The sequence below is a fragment of the Calonectris borealis genome, chromosome 28, assembly GCF_964195595.1.
Source record: "Calonectris borealis chromosome 28, bCalBor7.hap1.2, whole genome shotgun sequence".
Taxonomy (NCBI): domain Eukaryota; kingdom Metazoa; phylum Chordata; class Aves; order Procellariiformes; family Procellariidae; genus Calonectris; species Calonectris borealis.
This window is the reverse complement of record NC_134339.1, coordinates 1,518,714-1,542,818: the sequence shown is the minus strand read 5'-3', so window position 1 is coordinate 1,542,818 and position 24,105 is coordinate 1,518,714. Positions and strand designations below refer to the sequence as shown.

The following is a 24,105-nucleotide window of genomic DNA, read 5'->3' as shown; positions in this document are numbered from 1 at the left end:
GCTCCAGATGACAGATAAAAGCCAATTCTTTTGCTCTTATTCCCCACAGAGAAACCAGGCTGGTGAAGGTGAATGTGTTGGCACAGTACACTTGGACTCTACATTTGCCGTTTGTTTTAATGCCATATTACTGAACAGAAAAAATTAGCATTATACAATACCCGCCAGTGCATCAGATAAAAAGAGCAGGATTAGAAAAGCCTGTTAGATCTATAGGGAACAGGGAAACCCCCTGTGAATGAGGCCCACAGGTACGGGCTCTGCGAGAGGCTTGGCATGGAGAGGGCAAGGTGCAGGAACCTTCCATCTGTCCGTCTGCTGGCAGGGATCGAGCGGCGCTCCCCGGCCCCCGCAGGCACCCAGCCGAAGCACATCCAGGCCAACGCGGTAGGAGACAAACCAAAGGCTACTTGCCCAGTTCGTGTCTATAACTTATTCTAACCCAATGCTTGGTGGGTGAGAGGGCTGTTAATTATCCAGAATAAGCAGGGAGGCAATGATAGGCTTGAGTTAATTGATAGAGGAAACTATTCGTATCCTCTGGATCCTTTCCTTCCTCTTCCTGGCTCACCAGCAGCAGCGGCATGTCCTGCAGGATAACTGGGGTTGCCTGCAGAGGGGACATCTCTGCCCCACCGTGCCTACCTACCTGTTTCCCTCTCCTCTCCGACTCCTGCTCCACATTTTGTAAATGGGAGCAGCTGGACCTGTGCAACCCCCAACCCCTGCCAGACAGCCACATCCCTCCGCACACCGCATCCTCCTGGGATGCTTGAGGGGCCGTGGAGCTGCACAGCAGAGCCCCAAGGAGCTGTGAATTGCCCATGATGTTTATTTTACAAGCTGCAAAACATTTCGTAGAGGATTCATTTATACAAGCTGTTTAAGATAGCTTTTATTCAAAAAATAACCTTCTCTCATTTACATATGCTACAGACAGTCTGGCGGGGGTCTGCAAGAGCCCCACCTGCAGCTCCCCATCCCCGCTACCCCTGCACTCGCACTGCCGGATGGCAACGACAGCGCGAACGCAGTCTCGTTGGCTCCTGAACGTGCGGCCGTCGTACTGGTGAGGGGCGCAGCTCCTGCCCGAACCAGACATTTCTCTCCCTGCAGTTAGAGACAAAGCCAGAACATCCCCTGGCCCCCCACGCCCCAGGGCCCTGCGTTTCATCACCTGGAAGAAGGGGCAGATGCCCCGGACCAGGGCGGGGGAGAAGGGGGGCAGCTTTCTTCCGACGGCATCTATTCCGTACTCCTGGTGTAACTCGGCGAACTGCCTCCTCCCTCCCTGCCCGCGCAAAGCAGGAGTTCGTTCTTTCTTTGTGGTTTGATTTGCTTCCCTTTGCATTCGCCACGTTTTTGTGTCTGCGAGCAACACAAAGTGCTGCCCCCCCCCCCGCCCCCCCAGCCTGAAACAACTGTCTGGCCCCACCCTGCCCCAGGGCATCCCCCTCCTCCTGCCCCACCGCATCGCCAGGGGCGGGGGGCAGGAATGGCCCATCCCAGGCTGGAGGAAGCCACTGCCAGGACCCATCTGTGTCTGCTATCATGGGGGACCACACGCTCTATGACCAGGGGCCCAACGGGCCAAATTCGGCATCACGGTCGGCACGTTATCCTTTATCCCTTGAAGCAAGGAGTAGTGTGCTGCTGCGGCACCGCTACAAACGCTGCTCTGCTTCAGCTTTGTGCCTGCATGGTTAGACACAGCCCAGAGGGGAGCTGTGGGTGCTACCCCAAACCCGCTCCCGTGTTACCCTCCCAGGCCCTGCCCCGGCAGCAGCAGATGCATTGCTCAGAGGAACGGGAACAGCTCAAACCTGCCCCTGGATGTGTGCGGGTGAGCCCGGGACCGAGAAGGGCCGGATCCTGGCAGCTGTGCTTACCTAAGCAAGCCGCGATCCCCCGAGGAGCCGCTGCCCGAGCACCTTCCCCCATCAATTTCCTGCAAAGATTTGCAAAACAAAGGCACGAAACCCCCCCGCAGCACCTCACTGGGGACACTCCAGGGGACCGGCCGCCGGGCACTGCACCCTCCGCCCGCCCCCCATCCTCAGGCTGAGCACACACCCCTGAGAAAGGGCAGCAGCGAGGCAAGCTTGTAAGGAGAAGAATTTTGGGGGCACACCGGTGGTTTTTGAGTCAGAGGTACCTGTGCACAAAGGCATGCTGAAGTAGGAGTAGAGTCTCCTTTGAACTGAGCTTAAGACATACTCAACGATTAAATAATTTTTAAAATAAATACCTCACTGCTCCCTTAATTATTTTTTAAAGAAATCCCCACCCCAAAGGAAAGGCCATTTGTTACTTTATGGCACTGACGTATACACAAATTAAAGGCAGTAAAATACATTTTATAGCATAAGATAATATAAATGTGAGATTTTTAAGACTCTAGTTTTTTGCCAGGGTGTGCTCAGCTTTACCAGGGTAAAGCTGCCCATGTCAGAGCATCCACCCGGCTGTTCATACCCCACGTGTGGGCCCAGCAGCACAGCTGAGCCCAGCGCAGAGGAGGCCGAGCCACGGGAAACCAACCTTGAGCCGTTCCTCCCTGTGTCCCGCAGAGCTGTGCACAATTTCATAATAATATTCCACCTGGGAAAGGCAATAGCATTTTTCCTTCATTTCGCAGTTCTCCAGTGTCCGAACCACCTCCCCACCTTGAGGGTTTTTGACTAGAGCAGTGTTGAACTTTGTGGGCATGCAGAAAAGTCCATCTGCAAGGAAAGAAGAAGGAAATTTAATCTGGGGCTGCACGGAGGCCAGAATGGCTGCAGCATCTTCACCCGGGGTCTGCCGTGCGGCACAGACACAGCGTCAGGCTCCGGCACCCAGCACCCGGTGTGGATAAAGTGCTGTTTTCTGTGTCAGGGTCCCCAGCTGAGAGTTTGGGGCTCATTCCTTCACCAGCTCAGGGCCCCAGCAACAGGTTTTGTTCCTCCATCCCAGTTTCAGACCACAGGGCAAAGAGAGGTTATTCCGGGTGCAAATTGTGAATCCTGCACCCGACCCTGTGAAAGCCCCATCTCTGGGGAGACAGCCTGAGCTATTACACACTACCTTCGAGAAAAAAGGTCTTTGAACATAAGGCCCTTTTCATGGCAGTGCTTTTTCCAGAGACATGCTCTCACACCTGGAAGCTGGTGAACGTTATTTAACATTTACTCATTCAGCATTTCTCTCTGGATTTGCCAGGGGGCTGTGCCCTGCACCGGCTTCTCTGACGCTGGAGCCAGTGTCACCGGCTCTCCTGGAGATATATTCCCCAGGGCACCTCCAAAGGATTTGCTTTGGGCTGGACTCCCAAGCAGACGAGCCGGCCGGGGCGATGGAGGCAGCATCCCCCCCCGTCAGCGTGAGTTATTACATCTGCCCTGCCCGCGTCACGGATGGAGGAAGGCTGGTACAGGAGGGGAGGGAAGGGAAGGCAGGCGATGGCCCCGGTTCTGGGGGTGCAGGACCGAGTCCTGCTTTGCCTGTTCTTTCCCTGTTCAAGCTTTAACTCAATGAAAAATTCCCAGGGCAAAAAATAGTTACGTTCGGATTTGAGATACCTGATCTGATCATTAAGGAAGCCATGCAGAGGGCAGGGCGAAGGGGGGCTTTGGGTGGAGGTGCCGAAAGCCCACGTCTTCGCTGCCGTGTCACCTCCACGCCAGGACACGCCGCCTCCGTGGCAGGTCCCGGCTGGCCCAGGCAGGGCTCCGCAGCTGGAGAGGAGAGGCAGGGGCTCCTCCAGCGATAACCCATGTCCAGTTGGAAGGAAACAGGCACAGACTGTCCTGCCTGGCCCAGTCTGAATGTATGTTCTGTGCAGAAAGAAACAGTTCATCTGCTAAATGTCCCAGCTTTTCTCTCCCTCACCAAGTAAATTAGGATTAAAATTGCCGTTGCATGAGTTAGAGGAGGGGAAGAAGGATGGCTAAGTTAGCCTTGGTTTTTTTTAAATAGGACCTAGTCCAGCCCCGTCCCAGCCCTTGGGTGTGGGTCCTTCAGGGTTTGTGTTTGGTTCCTGGCTTTACAATGCTTGTGAGAGTTTCCTGCCCCCTCCATCAGCTGCTGGCGGAGATTTCCTTGTTCCAGGATGGGGCTGTGTTTCATTTTCTGAAAGTGAATCTTTCTGGGATGCCTTAAGGGGGGACACAAAATGACAACTGATTTCTGGAAGCCAGTATTTCTGGGTGAGATTTTAAGATCCTTCTCCAGGCCCCCCCCGCTGCTCCTCTGACGTTGCCACTCTTTAACACGACACTGAAAGTCAGCCTGACTTCACAGGGGAAAATCCATAAGGAAAGTGCCGAGACCTGCCCTAGGGCAGAGGCAAAGCTGGGGGCGAGTCCACATTTCCCAGCCCTGGGCCATTACCACTGAATGAGCCACTGCCCATCAGCTACCCGGGGACAACAGCATCGGCCAGCACCTTCCAGTCACACGTCTGGGAAGTAAATGCTGATTCTCCCACCTCTGGAAAAAAGCACTTCACACCGCCTAATTTTCTTTTCCACTTGCTGTGTCTTGCAGCTGGATTACGGAAGCCGCAGGGCTGCTGATGCCTGTGTGCGGACCCTCCTCCAGCTCTCGGAGCATGGGACGCACATCCGCAGGCAGAGCCCCTGGGGGTTCTGCTCTCTCCGCCACCCATCTGGCTTCCCCAGACCCTCTAGCTCAGGCCCCTTCGCTGCTTTCCAAGCTCACACGAGGACTCGCATCGGTCTCTGTCCCTCTCTAGTGGCTGTTGTACAGCTGTGTGACAGGAGCTGCTGGGAGGGTTTCAACGGGACAGTTTTAGATGCAGAAATGCCAATAAATGACATCAACAAATTCCAGGAGAACAGATTTTATCAAGCAGTCGTGGAAAATCATTTCAACATGACTTTCCATTCTGATAAAAACAAATCAGTTCATCTTCACTGATGTGACTCTCGGGTTATTTTCCGTGTGAACTCACAAGACAGCACGCCAGTTCAGGATGAACCAATTCAGCTTTAGCCCAGTGGAAGGTTTTGACCTGTCTGGAACAATTGAGTTTGGAGTTTCCATTTCTGAGTGATTTTTGAAAGATCAGTGTAGTTCACTGGTGCCGAGAGGAGAGGGCATTTCAGACCGTCAGAAAGGAAACTCCATTTTTTAGTGGTTGCTAAGTGGTCTGATTTCAGTAGAGCTTTTATCATCAGGTTGTTTTTCTTGCTTTGAGTGGGGGGCTTGGAGCGAAAACCCCTGACGCCCCTCCCAGCCTGGGTTACTCTGATTCTATGATCTCTGGTTAGAGGACACTTCCCCGTAACACGCGGTGGTTGTATTTCCATCTTCACACCATGCACAGGGGTGGAGAATTATCATTTCACCTGCAGGCCTGTGCTGTAAGGGCCCAGCAACAGAAGGGAAAATAAAACCCAAACCCCGATAGTATAAAATGCGGTCCCATTCCCTCCTAAGGCAAAGAGGGTTGGCGTAGCAGACCGGAGCATTGTTAGATCATGCTCTGAGCTCTGACGTTGGTGCTGGTCACACAGAAGGGCTCGTCCCCATATTCCTGGAAGGAGGGGAGCTCTCCACCATTCCCATACCTGCACTGTAGGTTGGGTCAGAGCATTTCCCCACGTCGACCGTGACCTCCCAGGGAGAGTCTGGAAAGAAGGTTTTCAGAGCTGGGAGTCGGAGACATTCCTTGGGCCACGTGCTGCAGTGACAGCCGTTGACCACCTCCACCTCCTGAAAGCCTTCGAAGAGCAGGAGCTGCTCCACGTGCACGCTCGCAGCAGGAACCCGCAGGGCAGGAACGCGGGGCTCCCGGCTGCAGCGGTGAGTCAGGGCGCCTGACCTGCAGCAGCGCAGAACAGGGCGAGTGGCACGTACCCTGGTAAAAACATGTCACGGAGAACAACCTCCAGCATCAGCTCCCTGATAAAAACCTCTTCTGACCTAGAACGGACTCAGCTTTTACTCCTTTCTCCCTGCATGGCAGCACTGCGTTGCTGTGATGCTGCCCTTCCCAGTGACACATTGATGAAGAAACAGTTTCTTCCCCAAAACCCTGCTACAACCAGCTGAACTGTACTGGCTAAAGCGGTCCTCATTTCACCCCAGGCTGCTGATCTGGAGGGTCAGGGTGATGATAGCTCTGGGGAATGAATGTGGACCTGCCTGCCTGGAAGATGTTGCACCAGCAGTGCCACAGTGGTGGTGACAGTAGTGGGACAAGTGGCAACAAGATTTTTCAGTTACAGCCCCCCAGGTGCAGAGTCGTGCAGCAGCCTGCAGAGCTTGTTTCCATTCCCTCTCCAGGGTTAGTTATCCTGCTGGAGATGGGACTTCAGGCAATGCCAGCTCTTCTGGGATAAGGAGAGCATCGCAGCATGTGCATAGCTGTGTCCCCAAACGCACAGGCTCCTTCTAGTCCCTCCTAGGAGAGATGCATGACATGTGATAAGGGAGTGACATAAGGACCTCAAAGGCCAGATACTCGTCATGAAATCATGGGTCCTGCCAGTTTTGCTCAACCAGAAAAAGGCCTCCAACCCCTCTACATATAGGACAGATGTGTCCACCAGCAGATGTGGCTGAAAGAGTTGGTCTGGCTGCTGGGCTGGAGCAGGACAGAAATACGCTTGGATGCTGCCTGGAGCAGCTGCGTAGGTGCTGCGATAGCCCTTCAGCTGATCTCTGGTCCTCCTCTGCCGTGAGGTATCCAGCATTGCTGGGCAGGTTCCACTGTCTAGCCTGCATAATCCGCTGCTTGCTGGCTAAGGGAGGACAAGAGGCTCAGTGACGGGTTTTCTGCAACGCAGAAGCCAGAAACAGGTATTTTAAAACATGTGTAAAATCACAGCCCCAGGCACCAGTGTATGACCTTCACCCAGATCCAACCGCTCCTGCCATGGGGAGGACACAAACACACTTTTCTCACCTTCTTGCTTCTAAGGAAATCGAGCACGGAGGAGTGTCTGGAGAGCCCCAGGAGGCGGGGGCGGGGGGAGCTGATCCACTGGGACAGGCAGCTGGACCAGCACTTTCCAACATCCATGCTGACAGGATTGCCAGAGACATCTGTGAAACCCAACATTGACAAAAGGATTATTCCTCACTATTTGCATGATGCTGGGGAGGCCCAAGCTCAAACCAAGGCCGAGTACGACACAAACACCGAACAAAAAGACATGGCCCACCCCTGGGAAGTCTGCCTGCGAGAGACATTCCCTCAGCCTGAGCACCTGCAGAAATCCCAGAGAGAAAGCCCTTCACTAGCGCTGCAGACACGGCTACTGTGTTTGCAGACCAGAAGTAAAACATTTCATAGCAGACTGGTAAGTGCACTACAGAATAAAAAGCATGCAATTAAAAATTCACTAGGAAACAGTAGGTTTTGTTTTCTTTAGTGAGCTCATGAAGGATGGGGTGAGAATAGAAGAATACATTGGTCAGCAAAGGGAAAATATGAATGCTCGGCTGTCGCTGAACTGCAGACCTTGAACGAACTGAACAAGCCTGAGCACCCAGCGGATTTAGGGCAGAAAGAAAAACCCAGCTCTCCTTGCCTAGAGCCCGATGAACCTGTTCATGGAGCTGCCTGAGCCGAAAACAAATCTGCCCCCCACTGCGAAATCCCAATTTCACAGCTCCCCAAACCTGTGGCATTGCCACATTAGCCCTACAGGGAGAGGACGGGAAGGTGGGAGTGGGTGTGGGAACAGGGGAGACATGGGACCAGGGCATCCAGGTTTTACTCTGCTGTATTTTGAGTTTGCAAAATATCAGTGGCTAATGGCTGTTTCTTCTGCAAATCCTTCTAAAATGAGCTATTTTTCCCCAATAGTGCTGTCCATAATCAAAGGGTTGATTGATGTAAATCCTCATTTTGAAAACTGGCCTTAAAAGTGCCCACTGAGTAGTTCAACACCGCTATAATTCATTTGCTTTAACCTGCTGGAGTTGCAGACCCAGTGCATGCCGCAAAACTTTAATTTTGCATTGATTTAAAAACTGATCTTCAGTGTCAGTGCGAGAGACAGCCACCGTCACCATGCTACACAACACCAGGAAACACGTAGGGACATTTTAAACTCACACTTGGGTTATAGCTGCTGCTAGCTGCTTGAGGAGTTCTTTGCCCAGGGAAGCGAGCAAGCAGTAAGCCCGGTAGCAGCTTGCAGCGTATCAGCCATTCCCGGGTGGTGATCCCTGTGGATGCTCCTCACCCACAGCAAGGGTGCAGACAGCTGGCCACTTTGCAAAGGACACTTTGCCAGCTGAAGACACTGTTAACCCCTGCTCTCCCATCCCCGCAGCAATACAGGCCGTGTTTATTATTTTTATCTCTATCTATCACTATTTTTACTATTTTCATCATTATTTACTCTTCTGAAGTTGTTTCCTCTGGAGATGACAAGCTGTCACTGCTTGTGACAGTTCTTAATTTGGATAGGATCATTTTATAATTCCTACTGTTCACATAAGAACCTGATATTTTGCAAACACTAAAGGCTAAATTTGTACAAGTACTGCTCTCATGCACTGAAAAAACCCTAAGAAACCCCAGACTTCAGGCTATACAGTTTAAAGCCATTTTCACGTATCTGTGCTAGGATCAGCTGAAGCTGTAGCCTTACGGCCGCTGCAAGGGGGACTGAGACCAAAGGCTGCTGCTGAAGGCCACAGACTTTGTTCTGGTGAACAAATGGAGCTATTTCCTACTCTCTCTGCACAGTAAAGCGGGACACCCTGTTGTCTTGCTGACAGCCCTTCCAACCTTAATCCTGGGAACCAAAAGCCTGCAGTAGTCCTGAACTTAGGCAATACCAAACAGAGGTGAACGCAGAATTCAAACGCAGACTTCAACCACATTGCAGCACGCTGGTACTGAAAACGAAACCTCCTTCGTGCAGATGAACAGACCGAGGGGCCAGGCCACTCATCAGTTCCTATTCTACAAAACACGCTTTAAGCATTGGATTATTTGGGTGACGAGTCCCCAGCGTATTTCTGTCCTTAATCCCCTGCGGAAAAAGCCACTAGGATAATTTCAACATAAAGAAGCATCCGAGGGACGATGGGCAGGATGCGAGTGGGGAATCTTAAAGGATCCAGGTTTCTTGTGGGCGAAGGTGGAACTCACCATGACCGATGTGGAGGAAATGGCTCTGCCTCCTGCAGCAGCCCCTCTCTGCAAACAGGTTCCCTTGCTCGTCCTCTCTGCCGATGGCTCCGGCACCTGCAGGCACAAACCACCAAGCCCAGCATTACCCCAGTTTAATTCACTGCCTTTCCTGCTTGAGCTGGGAGGAGGCACTGGGCACCGAGCACAAGTCTCCAGCCACCTGCCATCCTGAACGAAACGGCTTCAGCGTAAGGAAGCGATTTAGAGCAGTTATAAATGGACATGACCCATTTGACCTCTCAGACCTGGCTAGCTGGGCTAAACACCCTGTTTAATTACTCCAGGAAAATGCTGTGTTTAGCAGTGTTTTATCTTAGGACATCAGTCCCCTGCTCTCTTCTACTTCCACGTTACTGCAGTGCGAGCTCGGGTAAGAGGAGTAATCTCACACAGCACAAAGCAGTTCACAGGCACTAAACTCCCCAAAGATTTCTGCACAGCAGGTTCCTTTGAGACAAACCCCAAATTATTTCCTGAGCGCAGACACGCTGCTTACAGTGAAGCACCAGAGAAAAACATGCCCGTACAGCAGCATTAGATACAGACGAAGCCCACGCGCAGCCTTGCACCACATACCTGCGCAAGCTCTTTCCTCTCCTGTGCAAGAGGCCAAAGCAGCGAGAAGGAAAAAGGAACTTACTGGCAAAGATGGGAGCATGCAAGAGCCCTGCGAAGAAGACTACAGCTAGCGGGTCCTGCGTACTGCACCTTGGGAAACACAAGAAGGTCTCCAGTATCTGGTACTTATACCGGGCCCTCCCTCAGCAAGAAGGTGAACAGCTCAGAGACAAACGGGTTCGTATCGCCGGCCAACGGCCCCGGATTTTACACAAACACCTAAGCAGCCTGGGCAGTGATGGCGTCTACAGGGATCAGGCTTTGAGCAAACCTGGAAGTGTTTCTTGAGAGCAACTGGTTTTGCTCTCAGCCTGGGGAAGCTCCCCTGGGGGTCTTTGTTCTTGCCACCACTTTCAAACTAATTAAGTTTGTGGTGACTCGGAGTCACTTTCAAGTCCCCCCATTTGAAAGGAACTCATCGCATTCAATGGCCTTTCCATCTAGGGACAACCCTCTTTTGTCCCTCCACAACACTAAACCTGAGACAAAGCTGGCTCTTTCATAAAGATGGCAACAGGGTAGGACTCAGCCACATCAGCAATGACCGCGTGCTCCCCACGACCGCAGGGAGAGGCCTGCAGCTCTGTTTTCGCCTCTTTTCGGTGCGACTGAGCCCTGAAGCCAAGAGGAGGCATCTTTCCTTCCAGCTTGTTAAATGCATGCAGGAAAGTACCAGTCTCCCGAGTCCTGGACACTACTAGTAGAGGCACAGATGGTGCTTGTGTCACGTAAGGGACTCGACACGCCGGCCGAGGGCAGCAGCATGTCCTGAACACTTGCTGCTGTGGCTCTTAGTTACAGAAGTCAGGATCTCTGCACCGACTTGGCCAAGTGCACATGGCAGGGAACAGATCCAGCCCCAGGGAAATTTTTTTTTGCCAGATTCAGGAATGAGAGCGCACAAGAGAACAGCGATGGCAGCGTAATGCATCTGACACCACTCTGGCGTTCAAAATAGGGCTGGCGGGGGGCTTGGGGTGGTTTTTTGGCTACAATTACTTAACAGGTGCAGCAATCACAGAAATTTGTGGAAGCTGTACACCCCTAGGAAGAAGCCAAGTCTCCCTGGAGCTCATACATAGTTCCTGAAGGACAGCTGGACTTCACTGGGGTAGATGCCTTGAAGAAACAATTAGCAAAAGCAAAATGCTATTAAAAGGCATCCTTTCCAAACTACGCCATTTACCACAGTGCTACAGGAACACCATCCGCTTCACCCCAGCAGCACAGAGGAGAAATCAGGACAGATGTTCAAGAAAAAAAAAAAAATTTAATTGTGTTCGGCAAAGAAACAAACATATACAAAGAAAAATACATTTCTGTAAAAAAAATTCACCATGCCTGGGCATCTGGGCCGAGCCACTCCCCATTCACAGCTTTGTGGCGCTGCAGAGTACCCGGAGAGGCAGGGACCGCTACTCTGAGCAACGGCCGTGTGAGCTGGCCAAAGCTGGAGAGCGGTCTGCACCATGGCGGCAGGGCACAGTCAAGTGACATACAAAATATTCATGAAAAAATATGCATTTTAAATAAAGAACTTACAACAACTGAAACTTTATACAAAATATTATGGTTGCCATTTCAGTGGCAATTCTAGGAACTATTTTCGATCTCTCAATGTCCTGTTTTCCACCCCACGTCCATCTCTGCAGTCTCCTTCTCCAGAGAGCTCCATCTCTGTCCAGCTCAGTCCAAAGTACCTAAAAATGAAAAAAGAAAATTATAGTCTCAGGAATCAGAAATGCAGTTACGTGAGCAAATGAAACTTGTTTACAAGCTGCCAAAGGAATCTGCAGTAACTTCTTAAAGTTTAAGCAAACATGAGTAAAACCAAATCTAGCTAAAAGGTACTGTACGTGTCTCAGGGTCCACTTGATTTGTGTTTCACCTCTCAGAGAGGGGCGCAACAAGTTACACTATAAATTATTAAAGATGTGGAAACCGAGGGCTCTGCAAAGTTATTTCTCTCTCAAGAAGGAGATTTCACAAAATACTGAAACCAAGTGAAACCAAGTAGAAACTCACCTTCCAAAAAAGCGAATTCATCAATAGCTTCAATGGCATTATCTGCAAAGCAAATTGAAAACAATTAACATAGATAAACCGACTCCATATTTGTATCTGCTTCAAATAGCAGCATTTGAAATTACATCACAGTACAGTGACCAGTTTCAAAGAGGTTTGTTTTGGAGCTGGTGTGTGAAATTATTAGTGTAATATTTGGTAGAAGTTTTTCTCTCCCATCTTCAAAGAAAGAAAGAGAAGCACCTATGATTGCTTCATCACACCAGGACAGGTGGAGAAATCCTCCATCCTAGCAACCCTTCGCTAAAGATAGCACAGAATATGCTGTCATACCCAGGTCTTTTCTCTGCAGAGTTTTCCTTTTTCCTTGCTGAGCGTACACGTAAGCATCTTTGGCTATGGTTTCAACAAACAGCTCCTGCAACACAAAAACAAGACAGTTTCACACAGGGGATGAGAGAGAGAAGAGAGAATATCCTGAGGAAAGGAAAGATCCTACAAAACTTCAGGAAGAAACCAGAATCTCCATCTTAACATTCTTCCTTTCCAATAAATAGCTCTGAAAATAATAAATGGAATTGTTGGACAGTGACGCACATGAGAAGTAACAAGGGAGGAGAGAAGGCCAAGCGTGTATTGGACAGAGAGGGTTCCTCTGAACACGTCTGGGGGACCTGCTGCACACCAGCTGCCCCCAGGGCACCTTCCGAAGGAGGAACGGCGTCCTGCGCTCAGCGGATGAAGTGGGTTGAGCAGGACTGTCCTCGCGTGCTACCCAGCGGATACCTCAGCTGCGGGAAGCAGACGCCCAGCAGCAGGCCTAGGAGTTACCGCAGGGAGATGCCGAAAGGGAGAGACCAGAATCTGCACACCGATGCTTCCACATGATGCCAAAGCCACCCCACCAAACGCTCCTCGCCTGTGCAATGGGAAACACTTTCCAAAGGACGAAAAACCCCTCTGTTACACGTCCTGCGCATTGCAAACCCCGAACGTGCATCAGGGTGAGCTGGAAATCCACCCGAGCAGGCACAGAGCCGTCTGGCAGACGCAACGGCCCGGCGCTTCCCCGAGAGCAGGTTTCCACAGCCACGTTCGCATCGTGGAGACAGCGGCAACCTCAGGGCGTTTCCTCCCACCACCGGGCAGGCTTTGGCGGGATCCCTGTCGAAGGGAGACGCCCTGCCGCTGCGGGCAGCGCAGCCGGCCTTTCCCGCGGCTTCCCCAGCTTCCTGCTGGTGCCGGCCCTCAACGCGGGGCCGAGCGGTAGCAAACCCGGCACCGCCCCGCCGCCAGGATGCTTCCAGGCGGATCGGCGGGCGGCAGGGCGCGGGCGGGGGCTACCGTCGCGCCTCCCGCCGGGAGAGCTCAGGACGGGCGCCCAGCTACCCTCGCTGCCCGCAGCGTCTCTGCCTGCCGACCGGACCCCCCAAACCCTCCAAAAAAGAAAAAAAAACGCTTAGAAAAAGCCCAGCGAGCGGCTCCACGTCCCACACAGCGCAGCGCCGGGGGCTGCGCCTCCCAGGGCCTCCAGCACCGGCCTGGCGCGGCCCAGCCGGCTCCCTCACCCGGGGACCCGGCCCCGGCGCCGGCCCGGCAGCAGCTCCGGGGGGGCGCGGCCTCCCAGCCGTGGCAGCCGCCTCGGGGCCGCCTCACAGGCCGCCGGGCCTCCCGCGCCAACCGGGCGCCGCCGCCGCCCCTCACCGTGGCCCGCGCCAGGACGAAGACGGCCTCCTGGCTGGCCAGGCTGACGTCCGGGTCCGCCTTCACCAGCGCCTTCACCCGCGCCAGCGGCAGCCGGGCCAGGCGGGCCGGCCCCGGCCCCGGCGGCCCCGCGCCCGCCGCCTCCTCCCCCGGCCCCGCCGCCTCCGCGCCCGCCACCGGCACCGGCACCGGCACGGCCCCCGCCGCCGCCATCCCGCGCCCAGGGCCGCGCCTGCGCGGGGCCGCCGGGCGGAGCGGGGCCGCCGCGGGGAGGGGCCGGGGGGGGGCCGGGAGGCCCCGGCCCCGCGGGGCGGGAGGCCGCGGCGGAGCCTCCGCCCGGCGGGGCCCGGGGCCCGCGGAGCGGCTGTGCTGGGAGCGGGGCTGCCCGCAGAGCCGGGGGGCTCAGCCCCCTCTGTCCCCCCAAGAGGGGCCTTGAGCTTTCCGTCACCCCCCACCCCCAAGCATGGCCCTTCAGCTTCATGTCGCTCGCACCGCCCCTGAACACAGCCCTTCTGCCTCCCCGTCGCCCCCGGCCCCCTCGAGCACGGCCCTTGAGCATCCCTCATCCCTGTCCTCCTCAAAGATGGCCTTTGGGGCCTCCCCGACACCCCTTGTCCCCCAGTCACGGCTCTTTGGCCTCCCTCTCCCCCCAAGCAGGGCTCTGCCCCACCCGTGGCAGCGGAGCTGGAGCCGTGGGCCAGGCGGTAATGGGGACCCACCTCTCCAAGGAGGTGGCTGTCACCGCTGGCCGCCTGCCCTGTGCCCCCACGTCGGCTCCCCGTTGGTCCAGTGTGGGACCTCCCGACACCTCCCTCTCCGTCCCACCTCCAGCTGGTGGGATCAAACCCTCCAGTGCCCCCTTGGGCACCCACCACCCTCCGCAGGACCCCCGGGGCCGCCACTCTTAGCCAACACGTGCCTGTCCCAGCCTTCCTGACATCCTCGACGCACTCTCTTACCCTTAACACCATCTGGAGGCAGGAGCCGCTGCAGGCACTGCTGGTGAGACACCTTCCCAAAGGGCTGGAGGGACAAGCCACCGCGGCAGGGACATCAGTGCCCGCCCGCAGCTGGCCAGAGCATCCCAGCCACAGGCCTTGACTCAACCTCTCAGACCTTTCCTGCCTCTGAGGCAATAAACGGTGAAAAGAGGACGTTTCAACACAGAGATGGCCCAACTCGGCGCCGCGCCGTGCAGAGCGCTTCCCCTGCTTCCCAGCGGAGCTCAGCTCTTCAGTGGAGTCAATGTCCCCTGGTTTCGGACACGCTGGAAAGCCGTAGCCCTCACCCCAACCATCCATCGCTCCCGCAGAGCTCGGCTGCGCGGGGCCGTGCTGGTTTTGCCATGCAACCCCCGCGAATCGCCTCCACCCTCTGCAGGTCCCATGGGGCTCTGAAGACCTGACCTGCAGCGGGTTCACGTCGGCCACCATCAGACGAGAACGTAACCCGCCCTCACGGTCCTCGTGGCAGCCTGTCCCTCACATCCCGGACTCGCTCCCCGAACCCCAGGCTCTTTTCTGGATGAGACTGTCTTATGGACAGCAGGGCTTGGTGGGCTTCAAGCTTCCCAACAGCAGCAGAGTCCAAGTCCAGTGCACCAAGAGCTCCTCCTCCTCCTCCTCCTCCTCCTCCTTCTCGTGCTGTTTCTCGGTCAGGCTACAGCGACTTCCTGGCATTGCACACAGCTTGTCACCAACCGTTAGGAAAGAGCTTCTGGTTTCGGGCGAGGGGGACTTCGGAGAGGCTTGCAGAAGTCATTCTGCTTGGATGCCTCCGGTGGCCTTTAGAAAGGAGGTGAGCACGCAGGAAAGCGTCTGCTGATGGAAAATGGTGAGTAAGAACCGGACCTGGGCTGCGCTGGACCTGGGGATGGGGAGCGGAGCCATGTCTCCTGCTTGGAAAGGCGTCGGTGGTGTCCTTGTGAGGGGCTGGATCCTGCTGAGACCGTCGCTCCTCCTGGAAGACAAAGTCCTCCTGTATGTCTGAACTGGTTGGAGCTTCAAAGGTCTCTGACCAGTTCCTGGGCTGAGTGTGAGATTTGCTGGGTGATGTTGGGCTGGATATAAAATCTGTGAAAGAGGAGGAGGCCACACTCTGCTCCTGAGTCCAGGAGAGCACCCACCAGTGCAAAATGTATTGAAAAAGCTGGAATTGATCATGGTGACAGTGGTGCTGTATCCCACAGGTACACCTGGGGGCTCTGTGCAAGTCCCAGCTTATGGAACGTCTACAAAATTGATGGTTACAAACCTCTGAATCATTCAGGTGCCAAAAAACCCAGTGGCATGTTTGGGAATCTGGAAAAAGTTGCCTTTTTTCACTAGTTTGGGTGAAAGCCTGGTGTGCCTGAAACAGCGAATTCGCACTGGTTTACCACAGACTCCGCTCAGAGTGCTGCATTTGCAGCCTTTAATGGGGAAATTGGGGTGACTGCCTGGGGATACGAGGGGAACTTGCACTTATTTAGGTATATAAACATTTGAGCACTTATGTCTAAAAATATTGCACTAGCTTCTTTGCATACTAACCCTTCTGTTGTGAAAGAAAAAAATTATGCAAGCACAAACCCAAACTGAAAACCCAGAGAGAGGAGAACTTCAAAATCAAAGCCTACAGCTTGCCTACGGCTTGCCAACAGCAAGCGGAGCAGCCAGCTCCTGTGCAAAGGGACACTGTGGTCTGGGAACAAGGCGGTGGGAGAAAGATGGGGGAGGGCAAGATGATCCCTCCCCTCCCATAAGGTCCATCTGAGAAGCTTAGGAAAAATGTAACCCCATCCCACCTGACCTTTGTGCTGTACCTCGAACCTGGCACTCTTCTTCCAAAAGTCACCCAGACCCCTCCTGGCAGCCTTTTTCTGGAGGCTTCAGAAAAAGGTGCTTTTTGGTCATTCAGGAAGCCGCGGGCAGCTCTGCGCTGGGGCTGACATGTCCCAGTTCACGTGTGCACGGCGTGAGCAGCACAGGAAACGCACTGGTCGGAAAAGTAGGGCAGATCTGCTGCCTCTTGGCCTTTTTTTTACACGCAGGCTTTGGCAGGATGAGTTTCAGCAGTGCCGTCCCGGATTTTCCTGCAGGGAGGGATGCTGACAGCTCTGTGTGGTCTCTCCCACCAACTCCTGCCCGACTGGATGATCTTAAAGGTCTTTTCCAACCTAAATGATTCTGTGATTCTATGAGTGCCCCAGGTTCACCATGGATTTCACAGGAACCAGGACCAGGGCAAGGCAGGTTCTTCCCATGTGAGCCCTGGGCAATCTCTAGATCTCAAATTCTGCCCTCAGGAGCTTTGCTACTAGTAGGGTATAATCCCCTACCCCATCTCTCTGTTTTGATGGTCCCTGGAAGCAGATGAAGGGTGGATCAGACCAAAAGACTCCATGAAACGCCTCCTGGATGCCCTCACGTTGGTGGGACCTGTTCCCGATCTGGTGCAGCCCACTGTTGTTTTCTCAGACATGTTCCAGGACTGCTTTGGGCAAAGACCACATTTCATGGAGGAGGCTTAGTTTCAGGCCATGTTGAAGAAATACTGCATTCCCCAGGGGGCTCTTTGACTCATTTTCCTCCATAGTGTTTTAACTGGAGCTTTTCTTAATGGTCGCAGACACATCTGGAGGGGAAAGAGGCCGTGGTGAAGCACCTACAGGCAAAGCTCCAAGGGAACAGGAAAGATCCTCCCAAAGCGGGCGGCTGGCCAGAGAGTCGCTCTGCAGCATCCCCTGCAACAGAGCCCACGCCGGGCTCCAAGGGTGAGCCGCCTCCCGAGCCTCCCAAGACGAGGAGGGTGAACTTCAGCACGGCTTCTCCATCTCACAGTAAAGGTCAGAGTGTGGGACAGCATTCGCCTCCTCATACCGTCTGTGAGACCCCGGGATGGATGGTGCAACTGAAGAAGGGGATTGCTCAAGACACCAGCTTCCACCCAGCCCCTGCAAAGCCAGGAGGAGGAGACGCATTGAACAAGGAGGTGGGAGGCACCTCCAATCCTTCCCAGAGAAACGCCCAGCAGACATGGCCACTCGCCAAGGACAAGGGTGCTCCAGTGGTTCCTGCCAAAGGCGCAGCTGTCGCAGCCTCCCTGGATGCTGCGGGAAGCCCCCATGGGACAGACCACCCACCTCCGCCTCGGAGGAAGCCTTTGCCACATGTCAAGGCGCTGGGAGCGAGGCCGGCCAAGCCCAGGCGCCCTCCTGTCGTGGATCTGGAGAAGTTCGGTGTGGCTACACATCCTGGGACGCCTGTCCGTCCTGCCACGGAGCCACCAAGGAGCGCTCAGCCAGGTATGACCAGACACCTGCAAGTCCCCCAGTGAAGGCAGCTGCTGGTTCAGGAAGGAAGATCTCCCCAGTCAGGGTCTGGAGCTCCTGGGAGATGGAAATACTGGGCGGGCTGATGGAGAGGTGGGGGCTGCTAATACCAAAGGGGCTTTTATAGGCATAGCATGAGGAAAGAAATGAGAGAGGACAGCAGGTGAAGAAACGAAGGGGACTAAGTGCCCTGTTCCTGGCTGGGGACAGGTAGCAGGCTGTGGGGTGCTTGTAGGGAGTAGGGTTGGAGTAAGTAAGACGAGGGATGCTGACAAACGGGAGTGAGCCCAGTGCAGGGCACTAAGATGGTTGGGGGCTGAAGCATGTGGGGAAAGAGAGGCTGAGACCCAGGCTTGTTTGGCCGGGAGGAGAGTGAGTGAAGGGGAGATCCTCTCACTGCCCACAGCTACCTAATGGGAGGAGAAGATGGAGCCAGACTCTTCCCAGAGGTGCCCGGGATCAGGACTGGAGGGAACAGGCATGAGCTGCAGTAGGGGAAATTCCAGTTAGATATTAGGAGAAGTTTCTTTCCTGTGAGAGTGGTGCAGCCCTGCGGCAGGCACCAGGAAGATGGGTATCTCCATCCTTGGAGATATTCCGTTGTCACCTGGATGAGGCCCTAAACAACCTGCTCTAGCTCTGAGCCCAGCCCTGCTCTGAGCAGGAGGTTGGATGACACTCCAGAGGTCCTTTCCAACCAGTCCACCCTCGTGTGGCTGTAAGAGCAGACAAGCCTGACTGGTGAGAAGCAGAGCTGTTCTCCATCCCATGGGCAAGAAGCACTTACACAACCTTTGGCCAAGAGGCAGAGGCTCTCTGAAGCTGGCAGCACGTTGCCTGCAACACCATCCGCCCCCAAGCCTGAGGCAGCTACCAAGACTCCCCAGGCAGAGAAAGGCAGATTTATTGGTTTCTAACAGCTGCCACTCTGCTAATCCACACTCTGGCCAATGAAACTCGTTTCAAATCCTGTTTCTTCCTCAAATCCTCTAAGTTCTTGTTCACCACCCCGTTTAAAGGATGGTTCCTTATTAACCAGCTCATGTCATAGCTGCGGGGTAGAGGGCAACCGTGAGAGTAGAGCCTCTCTTCCTTTCCTTATGAGAACTGCAAAACCTAGCTGGTTTATATAATTATTATAAGATGTTATTATTGTATTAGCACTCAGAGGCCTTTCTCAGGCTCGAACGTGCCATTGTGCTGGGAGACGCTGACCCAGCAAGACCGGCCCCAGCCCTGGGCTGAGTGGCCCTGGCAGAGGAGTGAGTGATCTGCTCTCCGCACGTCCTACAAACCAGCAGTTTTCAAGTATTTATTTGTCTTATAGGTACCGAGGCAAGTTTGAACATCTAGAATTACACCCCCACCCTGATTTGGTTATTTTTGTTGATTTTTAGGGCAATCTTACAATTTTTAGGGCCTGGTATATGATTGCGCATTACTTGGTGCAATAACCCAGCAGAGCTGTGATGTTGTACTGCGGATCTTCGTGCCAGTTGTTGGTTGGTCTGGTTGACCAGGGTGGTGATAAGAATAACGGGATCTTAGCAGGGATGTAGGTATGCCGGTGATTGTACAGGGTGCAGCAGCACCTTCTGGCTGATGATGCTCCTGAGCACATGGAGTTATCCAGGACTTGCCCTGACTTTGGTACAGATCTGGAGTTTAGGGTTTTCACCACATTCAAAATACCCATTTTGGCCTCTTACCCTCCCCTTTTGTCATTTGTCCAAGGAGAAAGTAACATTAGGGACATAAGAATGGGAAAATATATATTAAAGCTCTCCAGTGAGCTCCCCAATGAGCTGTTCCCCAGCGTGCTGGGAAGGAAAGAAAATCCCCAGGCAGGCTGTGGAGTAAAAACTCCTCGCTGGATCCAAATGTGCAGTCAATTTTATCTCCCCACATCCCTCTGCACTAAATCTAGCGCAGGGCAGCTCTGACCCTCTGGGTGGGTGATAGAGTCGAGGAGAAAATGTGAAATAATCCCTCGCTGCTCCCTCCCCTTCGTCTTTTCACCATAGGTTACCTGAAACGAGGGTACGTGGTGTCAGCCCCGGCGCGGTTCCCACTGCAGGATGCTCCGAGTGTAACGGGGTAAGGACCGAGGCAGCACTTTTATTCCAGGTGGTTTCCAGGCTGTCCTGATCCCGTGGGAAGGGCACGAGAGGGAACAGCAAGAGGGTCCTCGCGTTCGCCTGCCTGCTCCTGGAGCCCAGCGTGGGGCGGCACCTTGTGCAGCAGCTCCCGCGGTGCAAAATGCCGTCCTTCATGGGCTGCATTACCGCACAGGTCCGGCTGCTGCCATCGCACCCCGCTGCCCATCTCCTGCACCCCAGGCTGCTGTGCCACGTCACTGAGCCTTGCGAGGAGCTGCCGGCACGTGGCACAGAGCTGCCCTCCTGCTCTGCCCCTGACCCACAGGCAGCCCAACCATCTGTTGCCCACCCCTCTCCTGGCAGCCTTGGTCCTGCCCTTGGCCCCCAGAGCCGTCACTGCAACAGGGCTTCCTAATCGCCGTCTGCCTTGTTGCAGGGATGAAGATGAGATATACGATGACGTAGAGCCCGTTGGGCTGCTCGGGAGAGGCCAAGGCTTTCTGCTGCCCCCCGTGTCCCGGGCGCCAGCGTATCCCCGCCCCAGAGGAGGTGGGTACAGGAGGGGCTGGGATGCTGGTTGGGGTGAGCGCTGCAGCTCAGAGAGCCTCAAGGCCCCAACGAGCCATGGGCAGCAGCGGAGCCCGCTGCTCCCATGCGCGGGAGGGTGCTGGGTTTCTCTGCTGCCTTGTAGATGGGCATGGGAAACCCTGACCCCCCCAGCGCTCAGGGGGCAAACTCGGGGTTTGGTCCCAGGAGGAGAAAGCTCCTGCTGCTGTTTCAGACTTGTGTCCTGTCTCAGCGGGTGTCTACACCTTACAGCAGCCTCACGGCAGCACCTCTCCTGGGGTTTGGTTTTACAGGTGGAGATGCCGGTCGAGCCTCTAACAGGGTTGCCTTGCTGGCAGCTGCACAGAGGTAACAGGGGTTTTTACTCTTTCTAAGGGTCCCAAAATGGCCAGGGCTCCTTGCTGCTTTGACAAAGCTGGTGGTTTAATGGTGTCTGCTGGGCTTGCGATAGAAATGTCCATGGTGAAGAGCACAAGCGGCAGGTTTAAACCTGGCCCGGAGCCCCAGCAGCCCTGGAGGGAGGCACCTTTGGGTGCTGGGGGAGAGCTGGTGCAGGGAAATGCGATGGGGCAGCCGCCGAGGGGGGAGAAGGGGAAGGGAGGAAGCAGAGCATGAGGTCACCTGAGCTTTCCCGTGACTCGCAACGACTCTGCAGAGGCGGCCAGGTCTCCCAGAAGATGAAGCCAATGACACTCAAGGAATGCAAGAAGGAAGAGAAGGCAGACAGGGAGTTTCAGAAGAAATTCAAGGTGAGCAGCAATGAGCGATTGCTTATCCCTCTAAGCTCCCCCTCACCTCCCGGGAAGGGCGCAAGGCAATGGCAGAGAGGAGCTGTGCTCCCCAGAGACCAGCCGAGCCGATACCCAGGTCACACCTGCCCTGTTCCCCACCGAAACATCCCCAGATCAGACCAGTCCCACAGACCATTTAGCTAGAGAGGGATCTGCTTTTTCCAAGAAGGGAGAGCGGTTGGAGCTGCCCAGCTCACGCTCCCCTGGGGTGGCTGCTGAGCTGCAGCGCTGCTGTTTGTGTTTCAGTTCGAAGGAAGCATCAACGTCTTGACTCAGATGATGGTCGACCCTGCAGCAACAGAGAAGAGGGGTGGAGGGAAGAACCTGCCACTGAGACGAGGAGAAATTCTTGATGTCATTCAGTTTACAAATCAGGAGCAAATCCTCTGCCGAAATAGCCAGAGGAGGTGTAAGTCTGTGGGGCTGAGGCTTTGCCCAGAGCACACAAAGTTTTGGGAACAAGTTTCTTCATGCGCACACTCCCCAGTAGACAGCAGGAGACACCCCCTTGCTGTTAGGCAGATCTGACATGTACCCTGGGTCTTAAACGTTCCCACTTCTCTTTGCACAAACGTCCTGCTCTTCCTCCCGCTCAGCACCAGCATTTCTGCTGTTATCCGGGCTTGTCGTCTCCCTCTGCTAAAAGCCTTTGCAGTTCCCAGAGCCTCTCGGCCACCAGCCTGGCACACCAGGCTTTGCCGTAGGCACGGACTGCAGAAGCCGTGTTTGCCCTGAGGGATGCTCAGGTGAAATAGGCTGCAGATCCCCCAGGCAGAGAGACGGGGATCAGGCTTTTCCCAGCCAGCTGGCACCCAGCCTGGCAGGCTCATTCCCTGCACTGCCCAGAGCAGGTTCCTCCCACGGGTCCAGCTCGGCTTGCCAGAGCCGGGCTCCTCCTTGCCCCCAGCTCTCCCTGGGGATGCGAGATGTTGCTAAACTCTGCCTGTTCTGGGCAGGGGCGGGTGCTGGGATGAGACCTCGCTTGTGCCCTGGCTCCCAGCACAACCTGACATGCTTTTCCTCGCTCTGTTGCAGATGGCTACGTGCCCCGGGCTGTGATGCTACACCTGTGAGTACCTCTTCGCCAGCCCCTTCCTCCCCACTCCATGAGCTGTAGCAATTGCCCAGCCAGTGCCTGGCACTGAACCAGCCCTGACCATTGAGTGCCAACTCAAAACCATCCAACCCATGCAGTGAACATAAGCGTAACACCGGCTAGTTACCCTGGGGGTGGCATCTGCCGTTTCTGGTGTCAGGAGAGGTTCTGGCACTGGGAACAACATCCCGCGGTGCTGTGAGCCCTCCCTAAGCTGCGGTCCCTCACGTGGGACCTGCCCACGCACTGTTCAGATGCTGCTGGTGGCACGGCACGACGGGCCAGTGCGCCCCTCTGTGCGGCCGGGTCTGCGGCTCCCAGCAGCCTCGACAGGGCCACCGTCTGTGCGCAACGTGAGAGGGGCCAGAGCCGTGCTCACCCCACAGTGGAGGATCCTGTCTCTGCGGGGAGAGCACGAGGCTGGGAGGAGGCAAACGGGGCTGTGTGGTGGACACCAGAGCCCATAGACATGTTAGGAGAGGCAGGACAGACGCGGCAGCAGGAGCTGGCCCTTGCCTCAGTGTCGAGAGGCGGTGGGGACAAGGGAGACCAGACTGCTCACAGCACCCCGTCTTTTTCCTCGCAGGGACACTGACATCTATGATGACGTTGAGATTTACGGTAGGTGCAGAGGGAACACCCTTTCCCTTCTCAGTTTGTCCCTCCACTTGCGGCCAGCCCCAGGGATTCTTTGACGTCCTTTGAGACGTCCCTGATCCCCCAGACAACTCGGGATGCCCTTTCCCAAGCAGTTGCTCACTCCTGGCATGCAAACTCCATCCCCTGAGTTGCAGACAGCTCTGAAGATGGAGCTGAATAGAGACAACTGTATTTTAGCTGTGCCGATGAGCAATCATTTTATCTAATTCTGCCTGGCAGGTTGAGCGATCCATGCTAAAGCCAAAAGCACAAGACCACACCAAGAGACCTCCCCAAGGGCTGAAACATGAAAAGCTCTATATGCCACGCTCCTGCTTTGGAAGGAGCTCTGCTTCCTCTGAGATAGCCTGCAAAAGCCACTGTGTCCCTGCCGAAACAGCGGCGAGGCCGTGCAGCATGCTGCAGGGCTGCAAGGATCCTGTCCCACAGGGGCAGGGGGTTCAAAGAGATCCTCAAGTCAAGCCTTCTCTGTGGCTTTGTTTTGTCTGTGTAAAATATGGCAATGGTTTGAGACGGTTTCGTGGTCTTATTTGTGGGTGGGGCAAAAATCTGGGCAGAGAGGTTTTAATTTGGACGATATCAATTTTAATATTTCCCCATTCCCAGAGCATCCTCAGACTGGGAACAGCGCTGTATCCTTAAACCCACCCACCCCATCCTTCAGCTGCCTTCTGCACTGCTCTCCTGCCCCAGTGAGACTCCTGGCCTGAGCCAGAGTCAAACTGGACATAGAAATACCCTAAAATATTGTGGGCAGCAATCATTATTGACCAGGCATCCCAGCAGCATCCCGTGGCCTGGGAGCAGCTTCCCTGCAGAGCTGGCGAGGGGGGCGGATCTGTTGGGGTAGATATTCTGGATATTCAGCATCATCTGTCGGTGCCTTGGGCTGACAGTCTGTGCAGATCACCATGGGAAGTTCTTAATTAACCGGGAAACAGTCTTCCCTTCAGGATTTGCCCTCACGAAGCTCTTACAGATGTGGGGTAGGAAGGGGGTGCGCTCGCAGCCAGTGGGAGCACAAATCCTGTGGCAGCCTCCGGTGGCAGGACCCAGATCCTTTTGGATCAGGA

General features: G+C 54.8%; 3 protein-coding genes across 3 annotated transcripts; 1 reads left to right on the top strand and 2 right to left on the bottom strand.

Annotated features, from left to right (window-relative positions):
* Positions 1–880: 880 nt before the first annotated feature.
* Positions 881–10,543, bottom strand: LOC142093684 (uncharacterized). Its single transcript, XM_075175078.1, is given in 10 exon segments — positions 881–1,546; positions 1,761–1,797; positions 1,890–1,948; positions 2,542–2,723; positions 5,574–5,758; positions 5,760–5,822; positions 6,903–7,053; positions 9,119–9,214; positions 9,801–9,868; positions 10,452–10,543. Coding segments are annotated over 10 exon segments (1,584 nt in total). The 3' UTR covers positions 881–895.
* Positions 10,544–11,028: 485 nt separating this feature from the next.
* POLE4 (DNA polymerase epsilon 4, accessory subunit) lies at positions 11,029–13,720 on the bottom strand. The gene is made up of 4 exons (XM_075175077.1): positions 13,508–13,720; positions 12,137–12,221; positions 11,804–11,845; positions 11,029–11,478 (listed from the first exon to the last, which is right to left on the bottom strand). Exons 1-4 carry the CDS (start codon positions 13,718–13,720, stop codon positions 11,465–11,467), a joined length of 354 nt encoding a protein of 117 aa, XP_075031178.1. The 3' UTR covers positions 11,029–11,464.
* Positions 13,721–15,201: 1,481 nt separating this feature from the next.
* PRAM1 (PML-RARA regulated adaptor molecule 1) lies at positions 15,202–23,542 on the top strand. The gene is made up of 10 exons (XM_075175063.1): positions 15,202–15,340; positions 17,117–17,792; positions 19,844–19,916; positions 20,355–20,467; positions 20,779–20,833; positions 21,141–21,234; positions 21,523–21,685; positions 22,312–22,345; positions 22,959–22,993; positions 23,252–23,542. Exons 1-10 carry the CDS (start codon positions 15,338–15,340, stop codon positions 23,254–23,256), a joined length of 1,251 nt encoding a protein of 416 aa, XP_075031164.1. The 5' UTR covers positions 15,202–15,337; the 3' UTR covers positions 23,257–23,542.
* Positions 23,543–24,105: the final 563 nt, after the last annotated feature.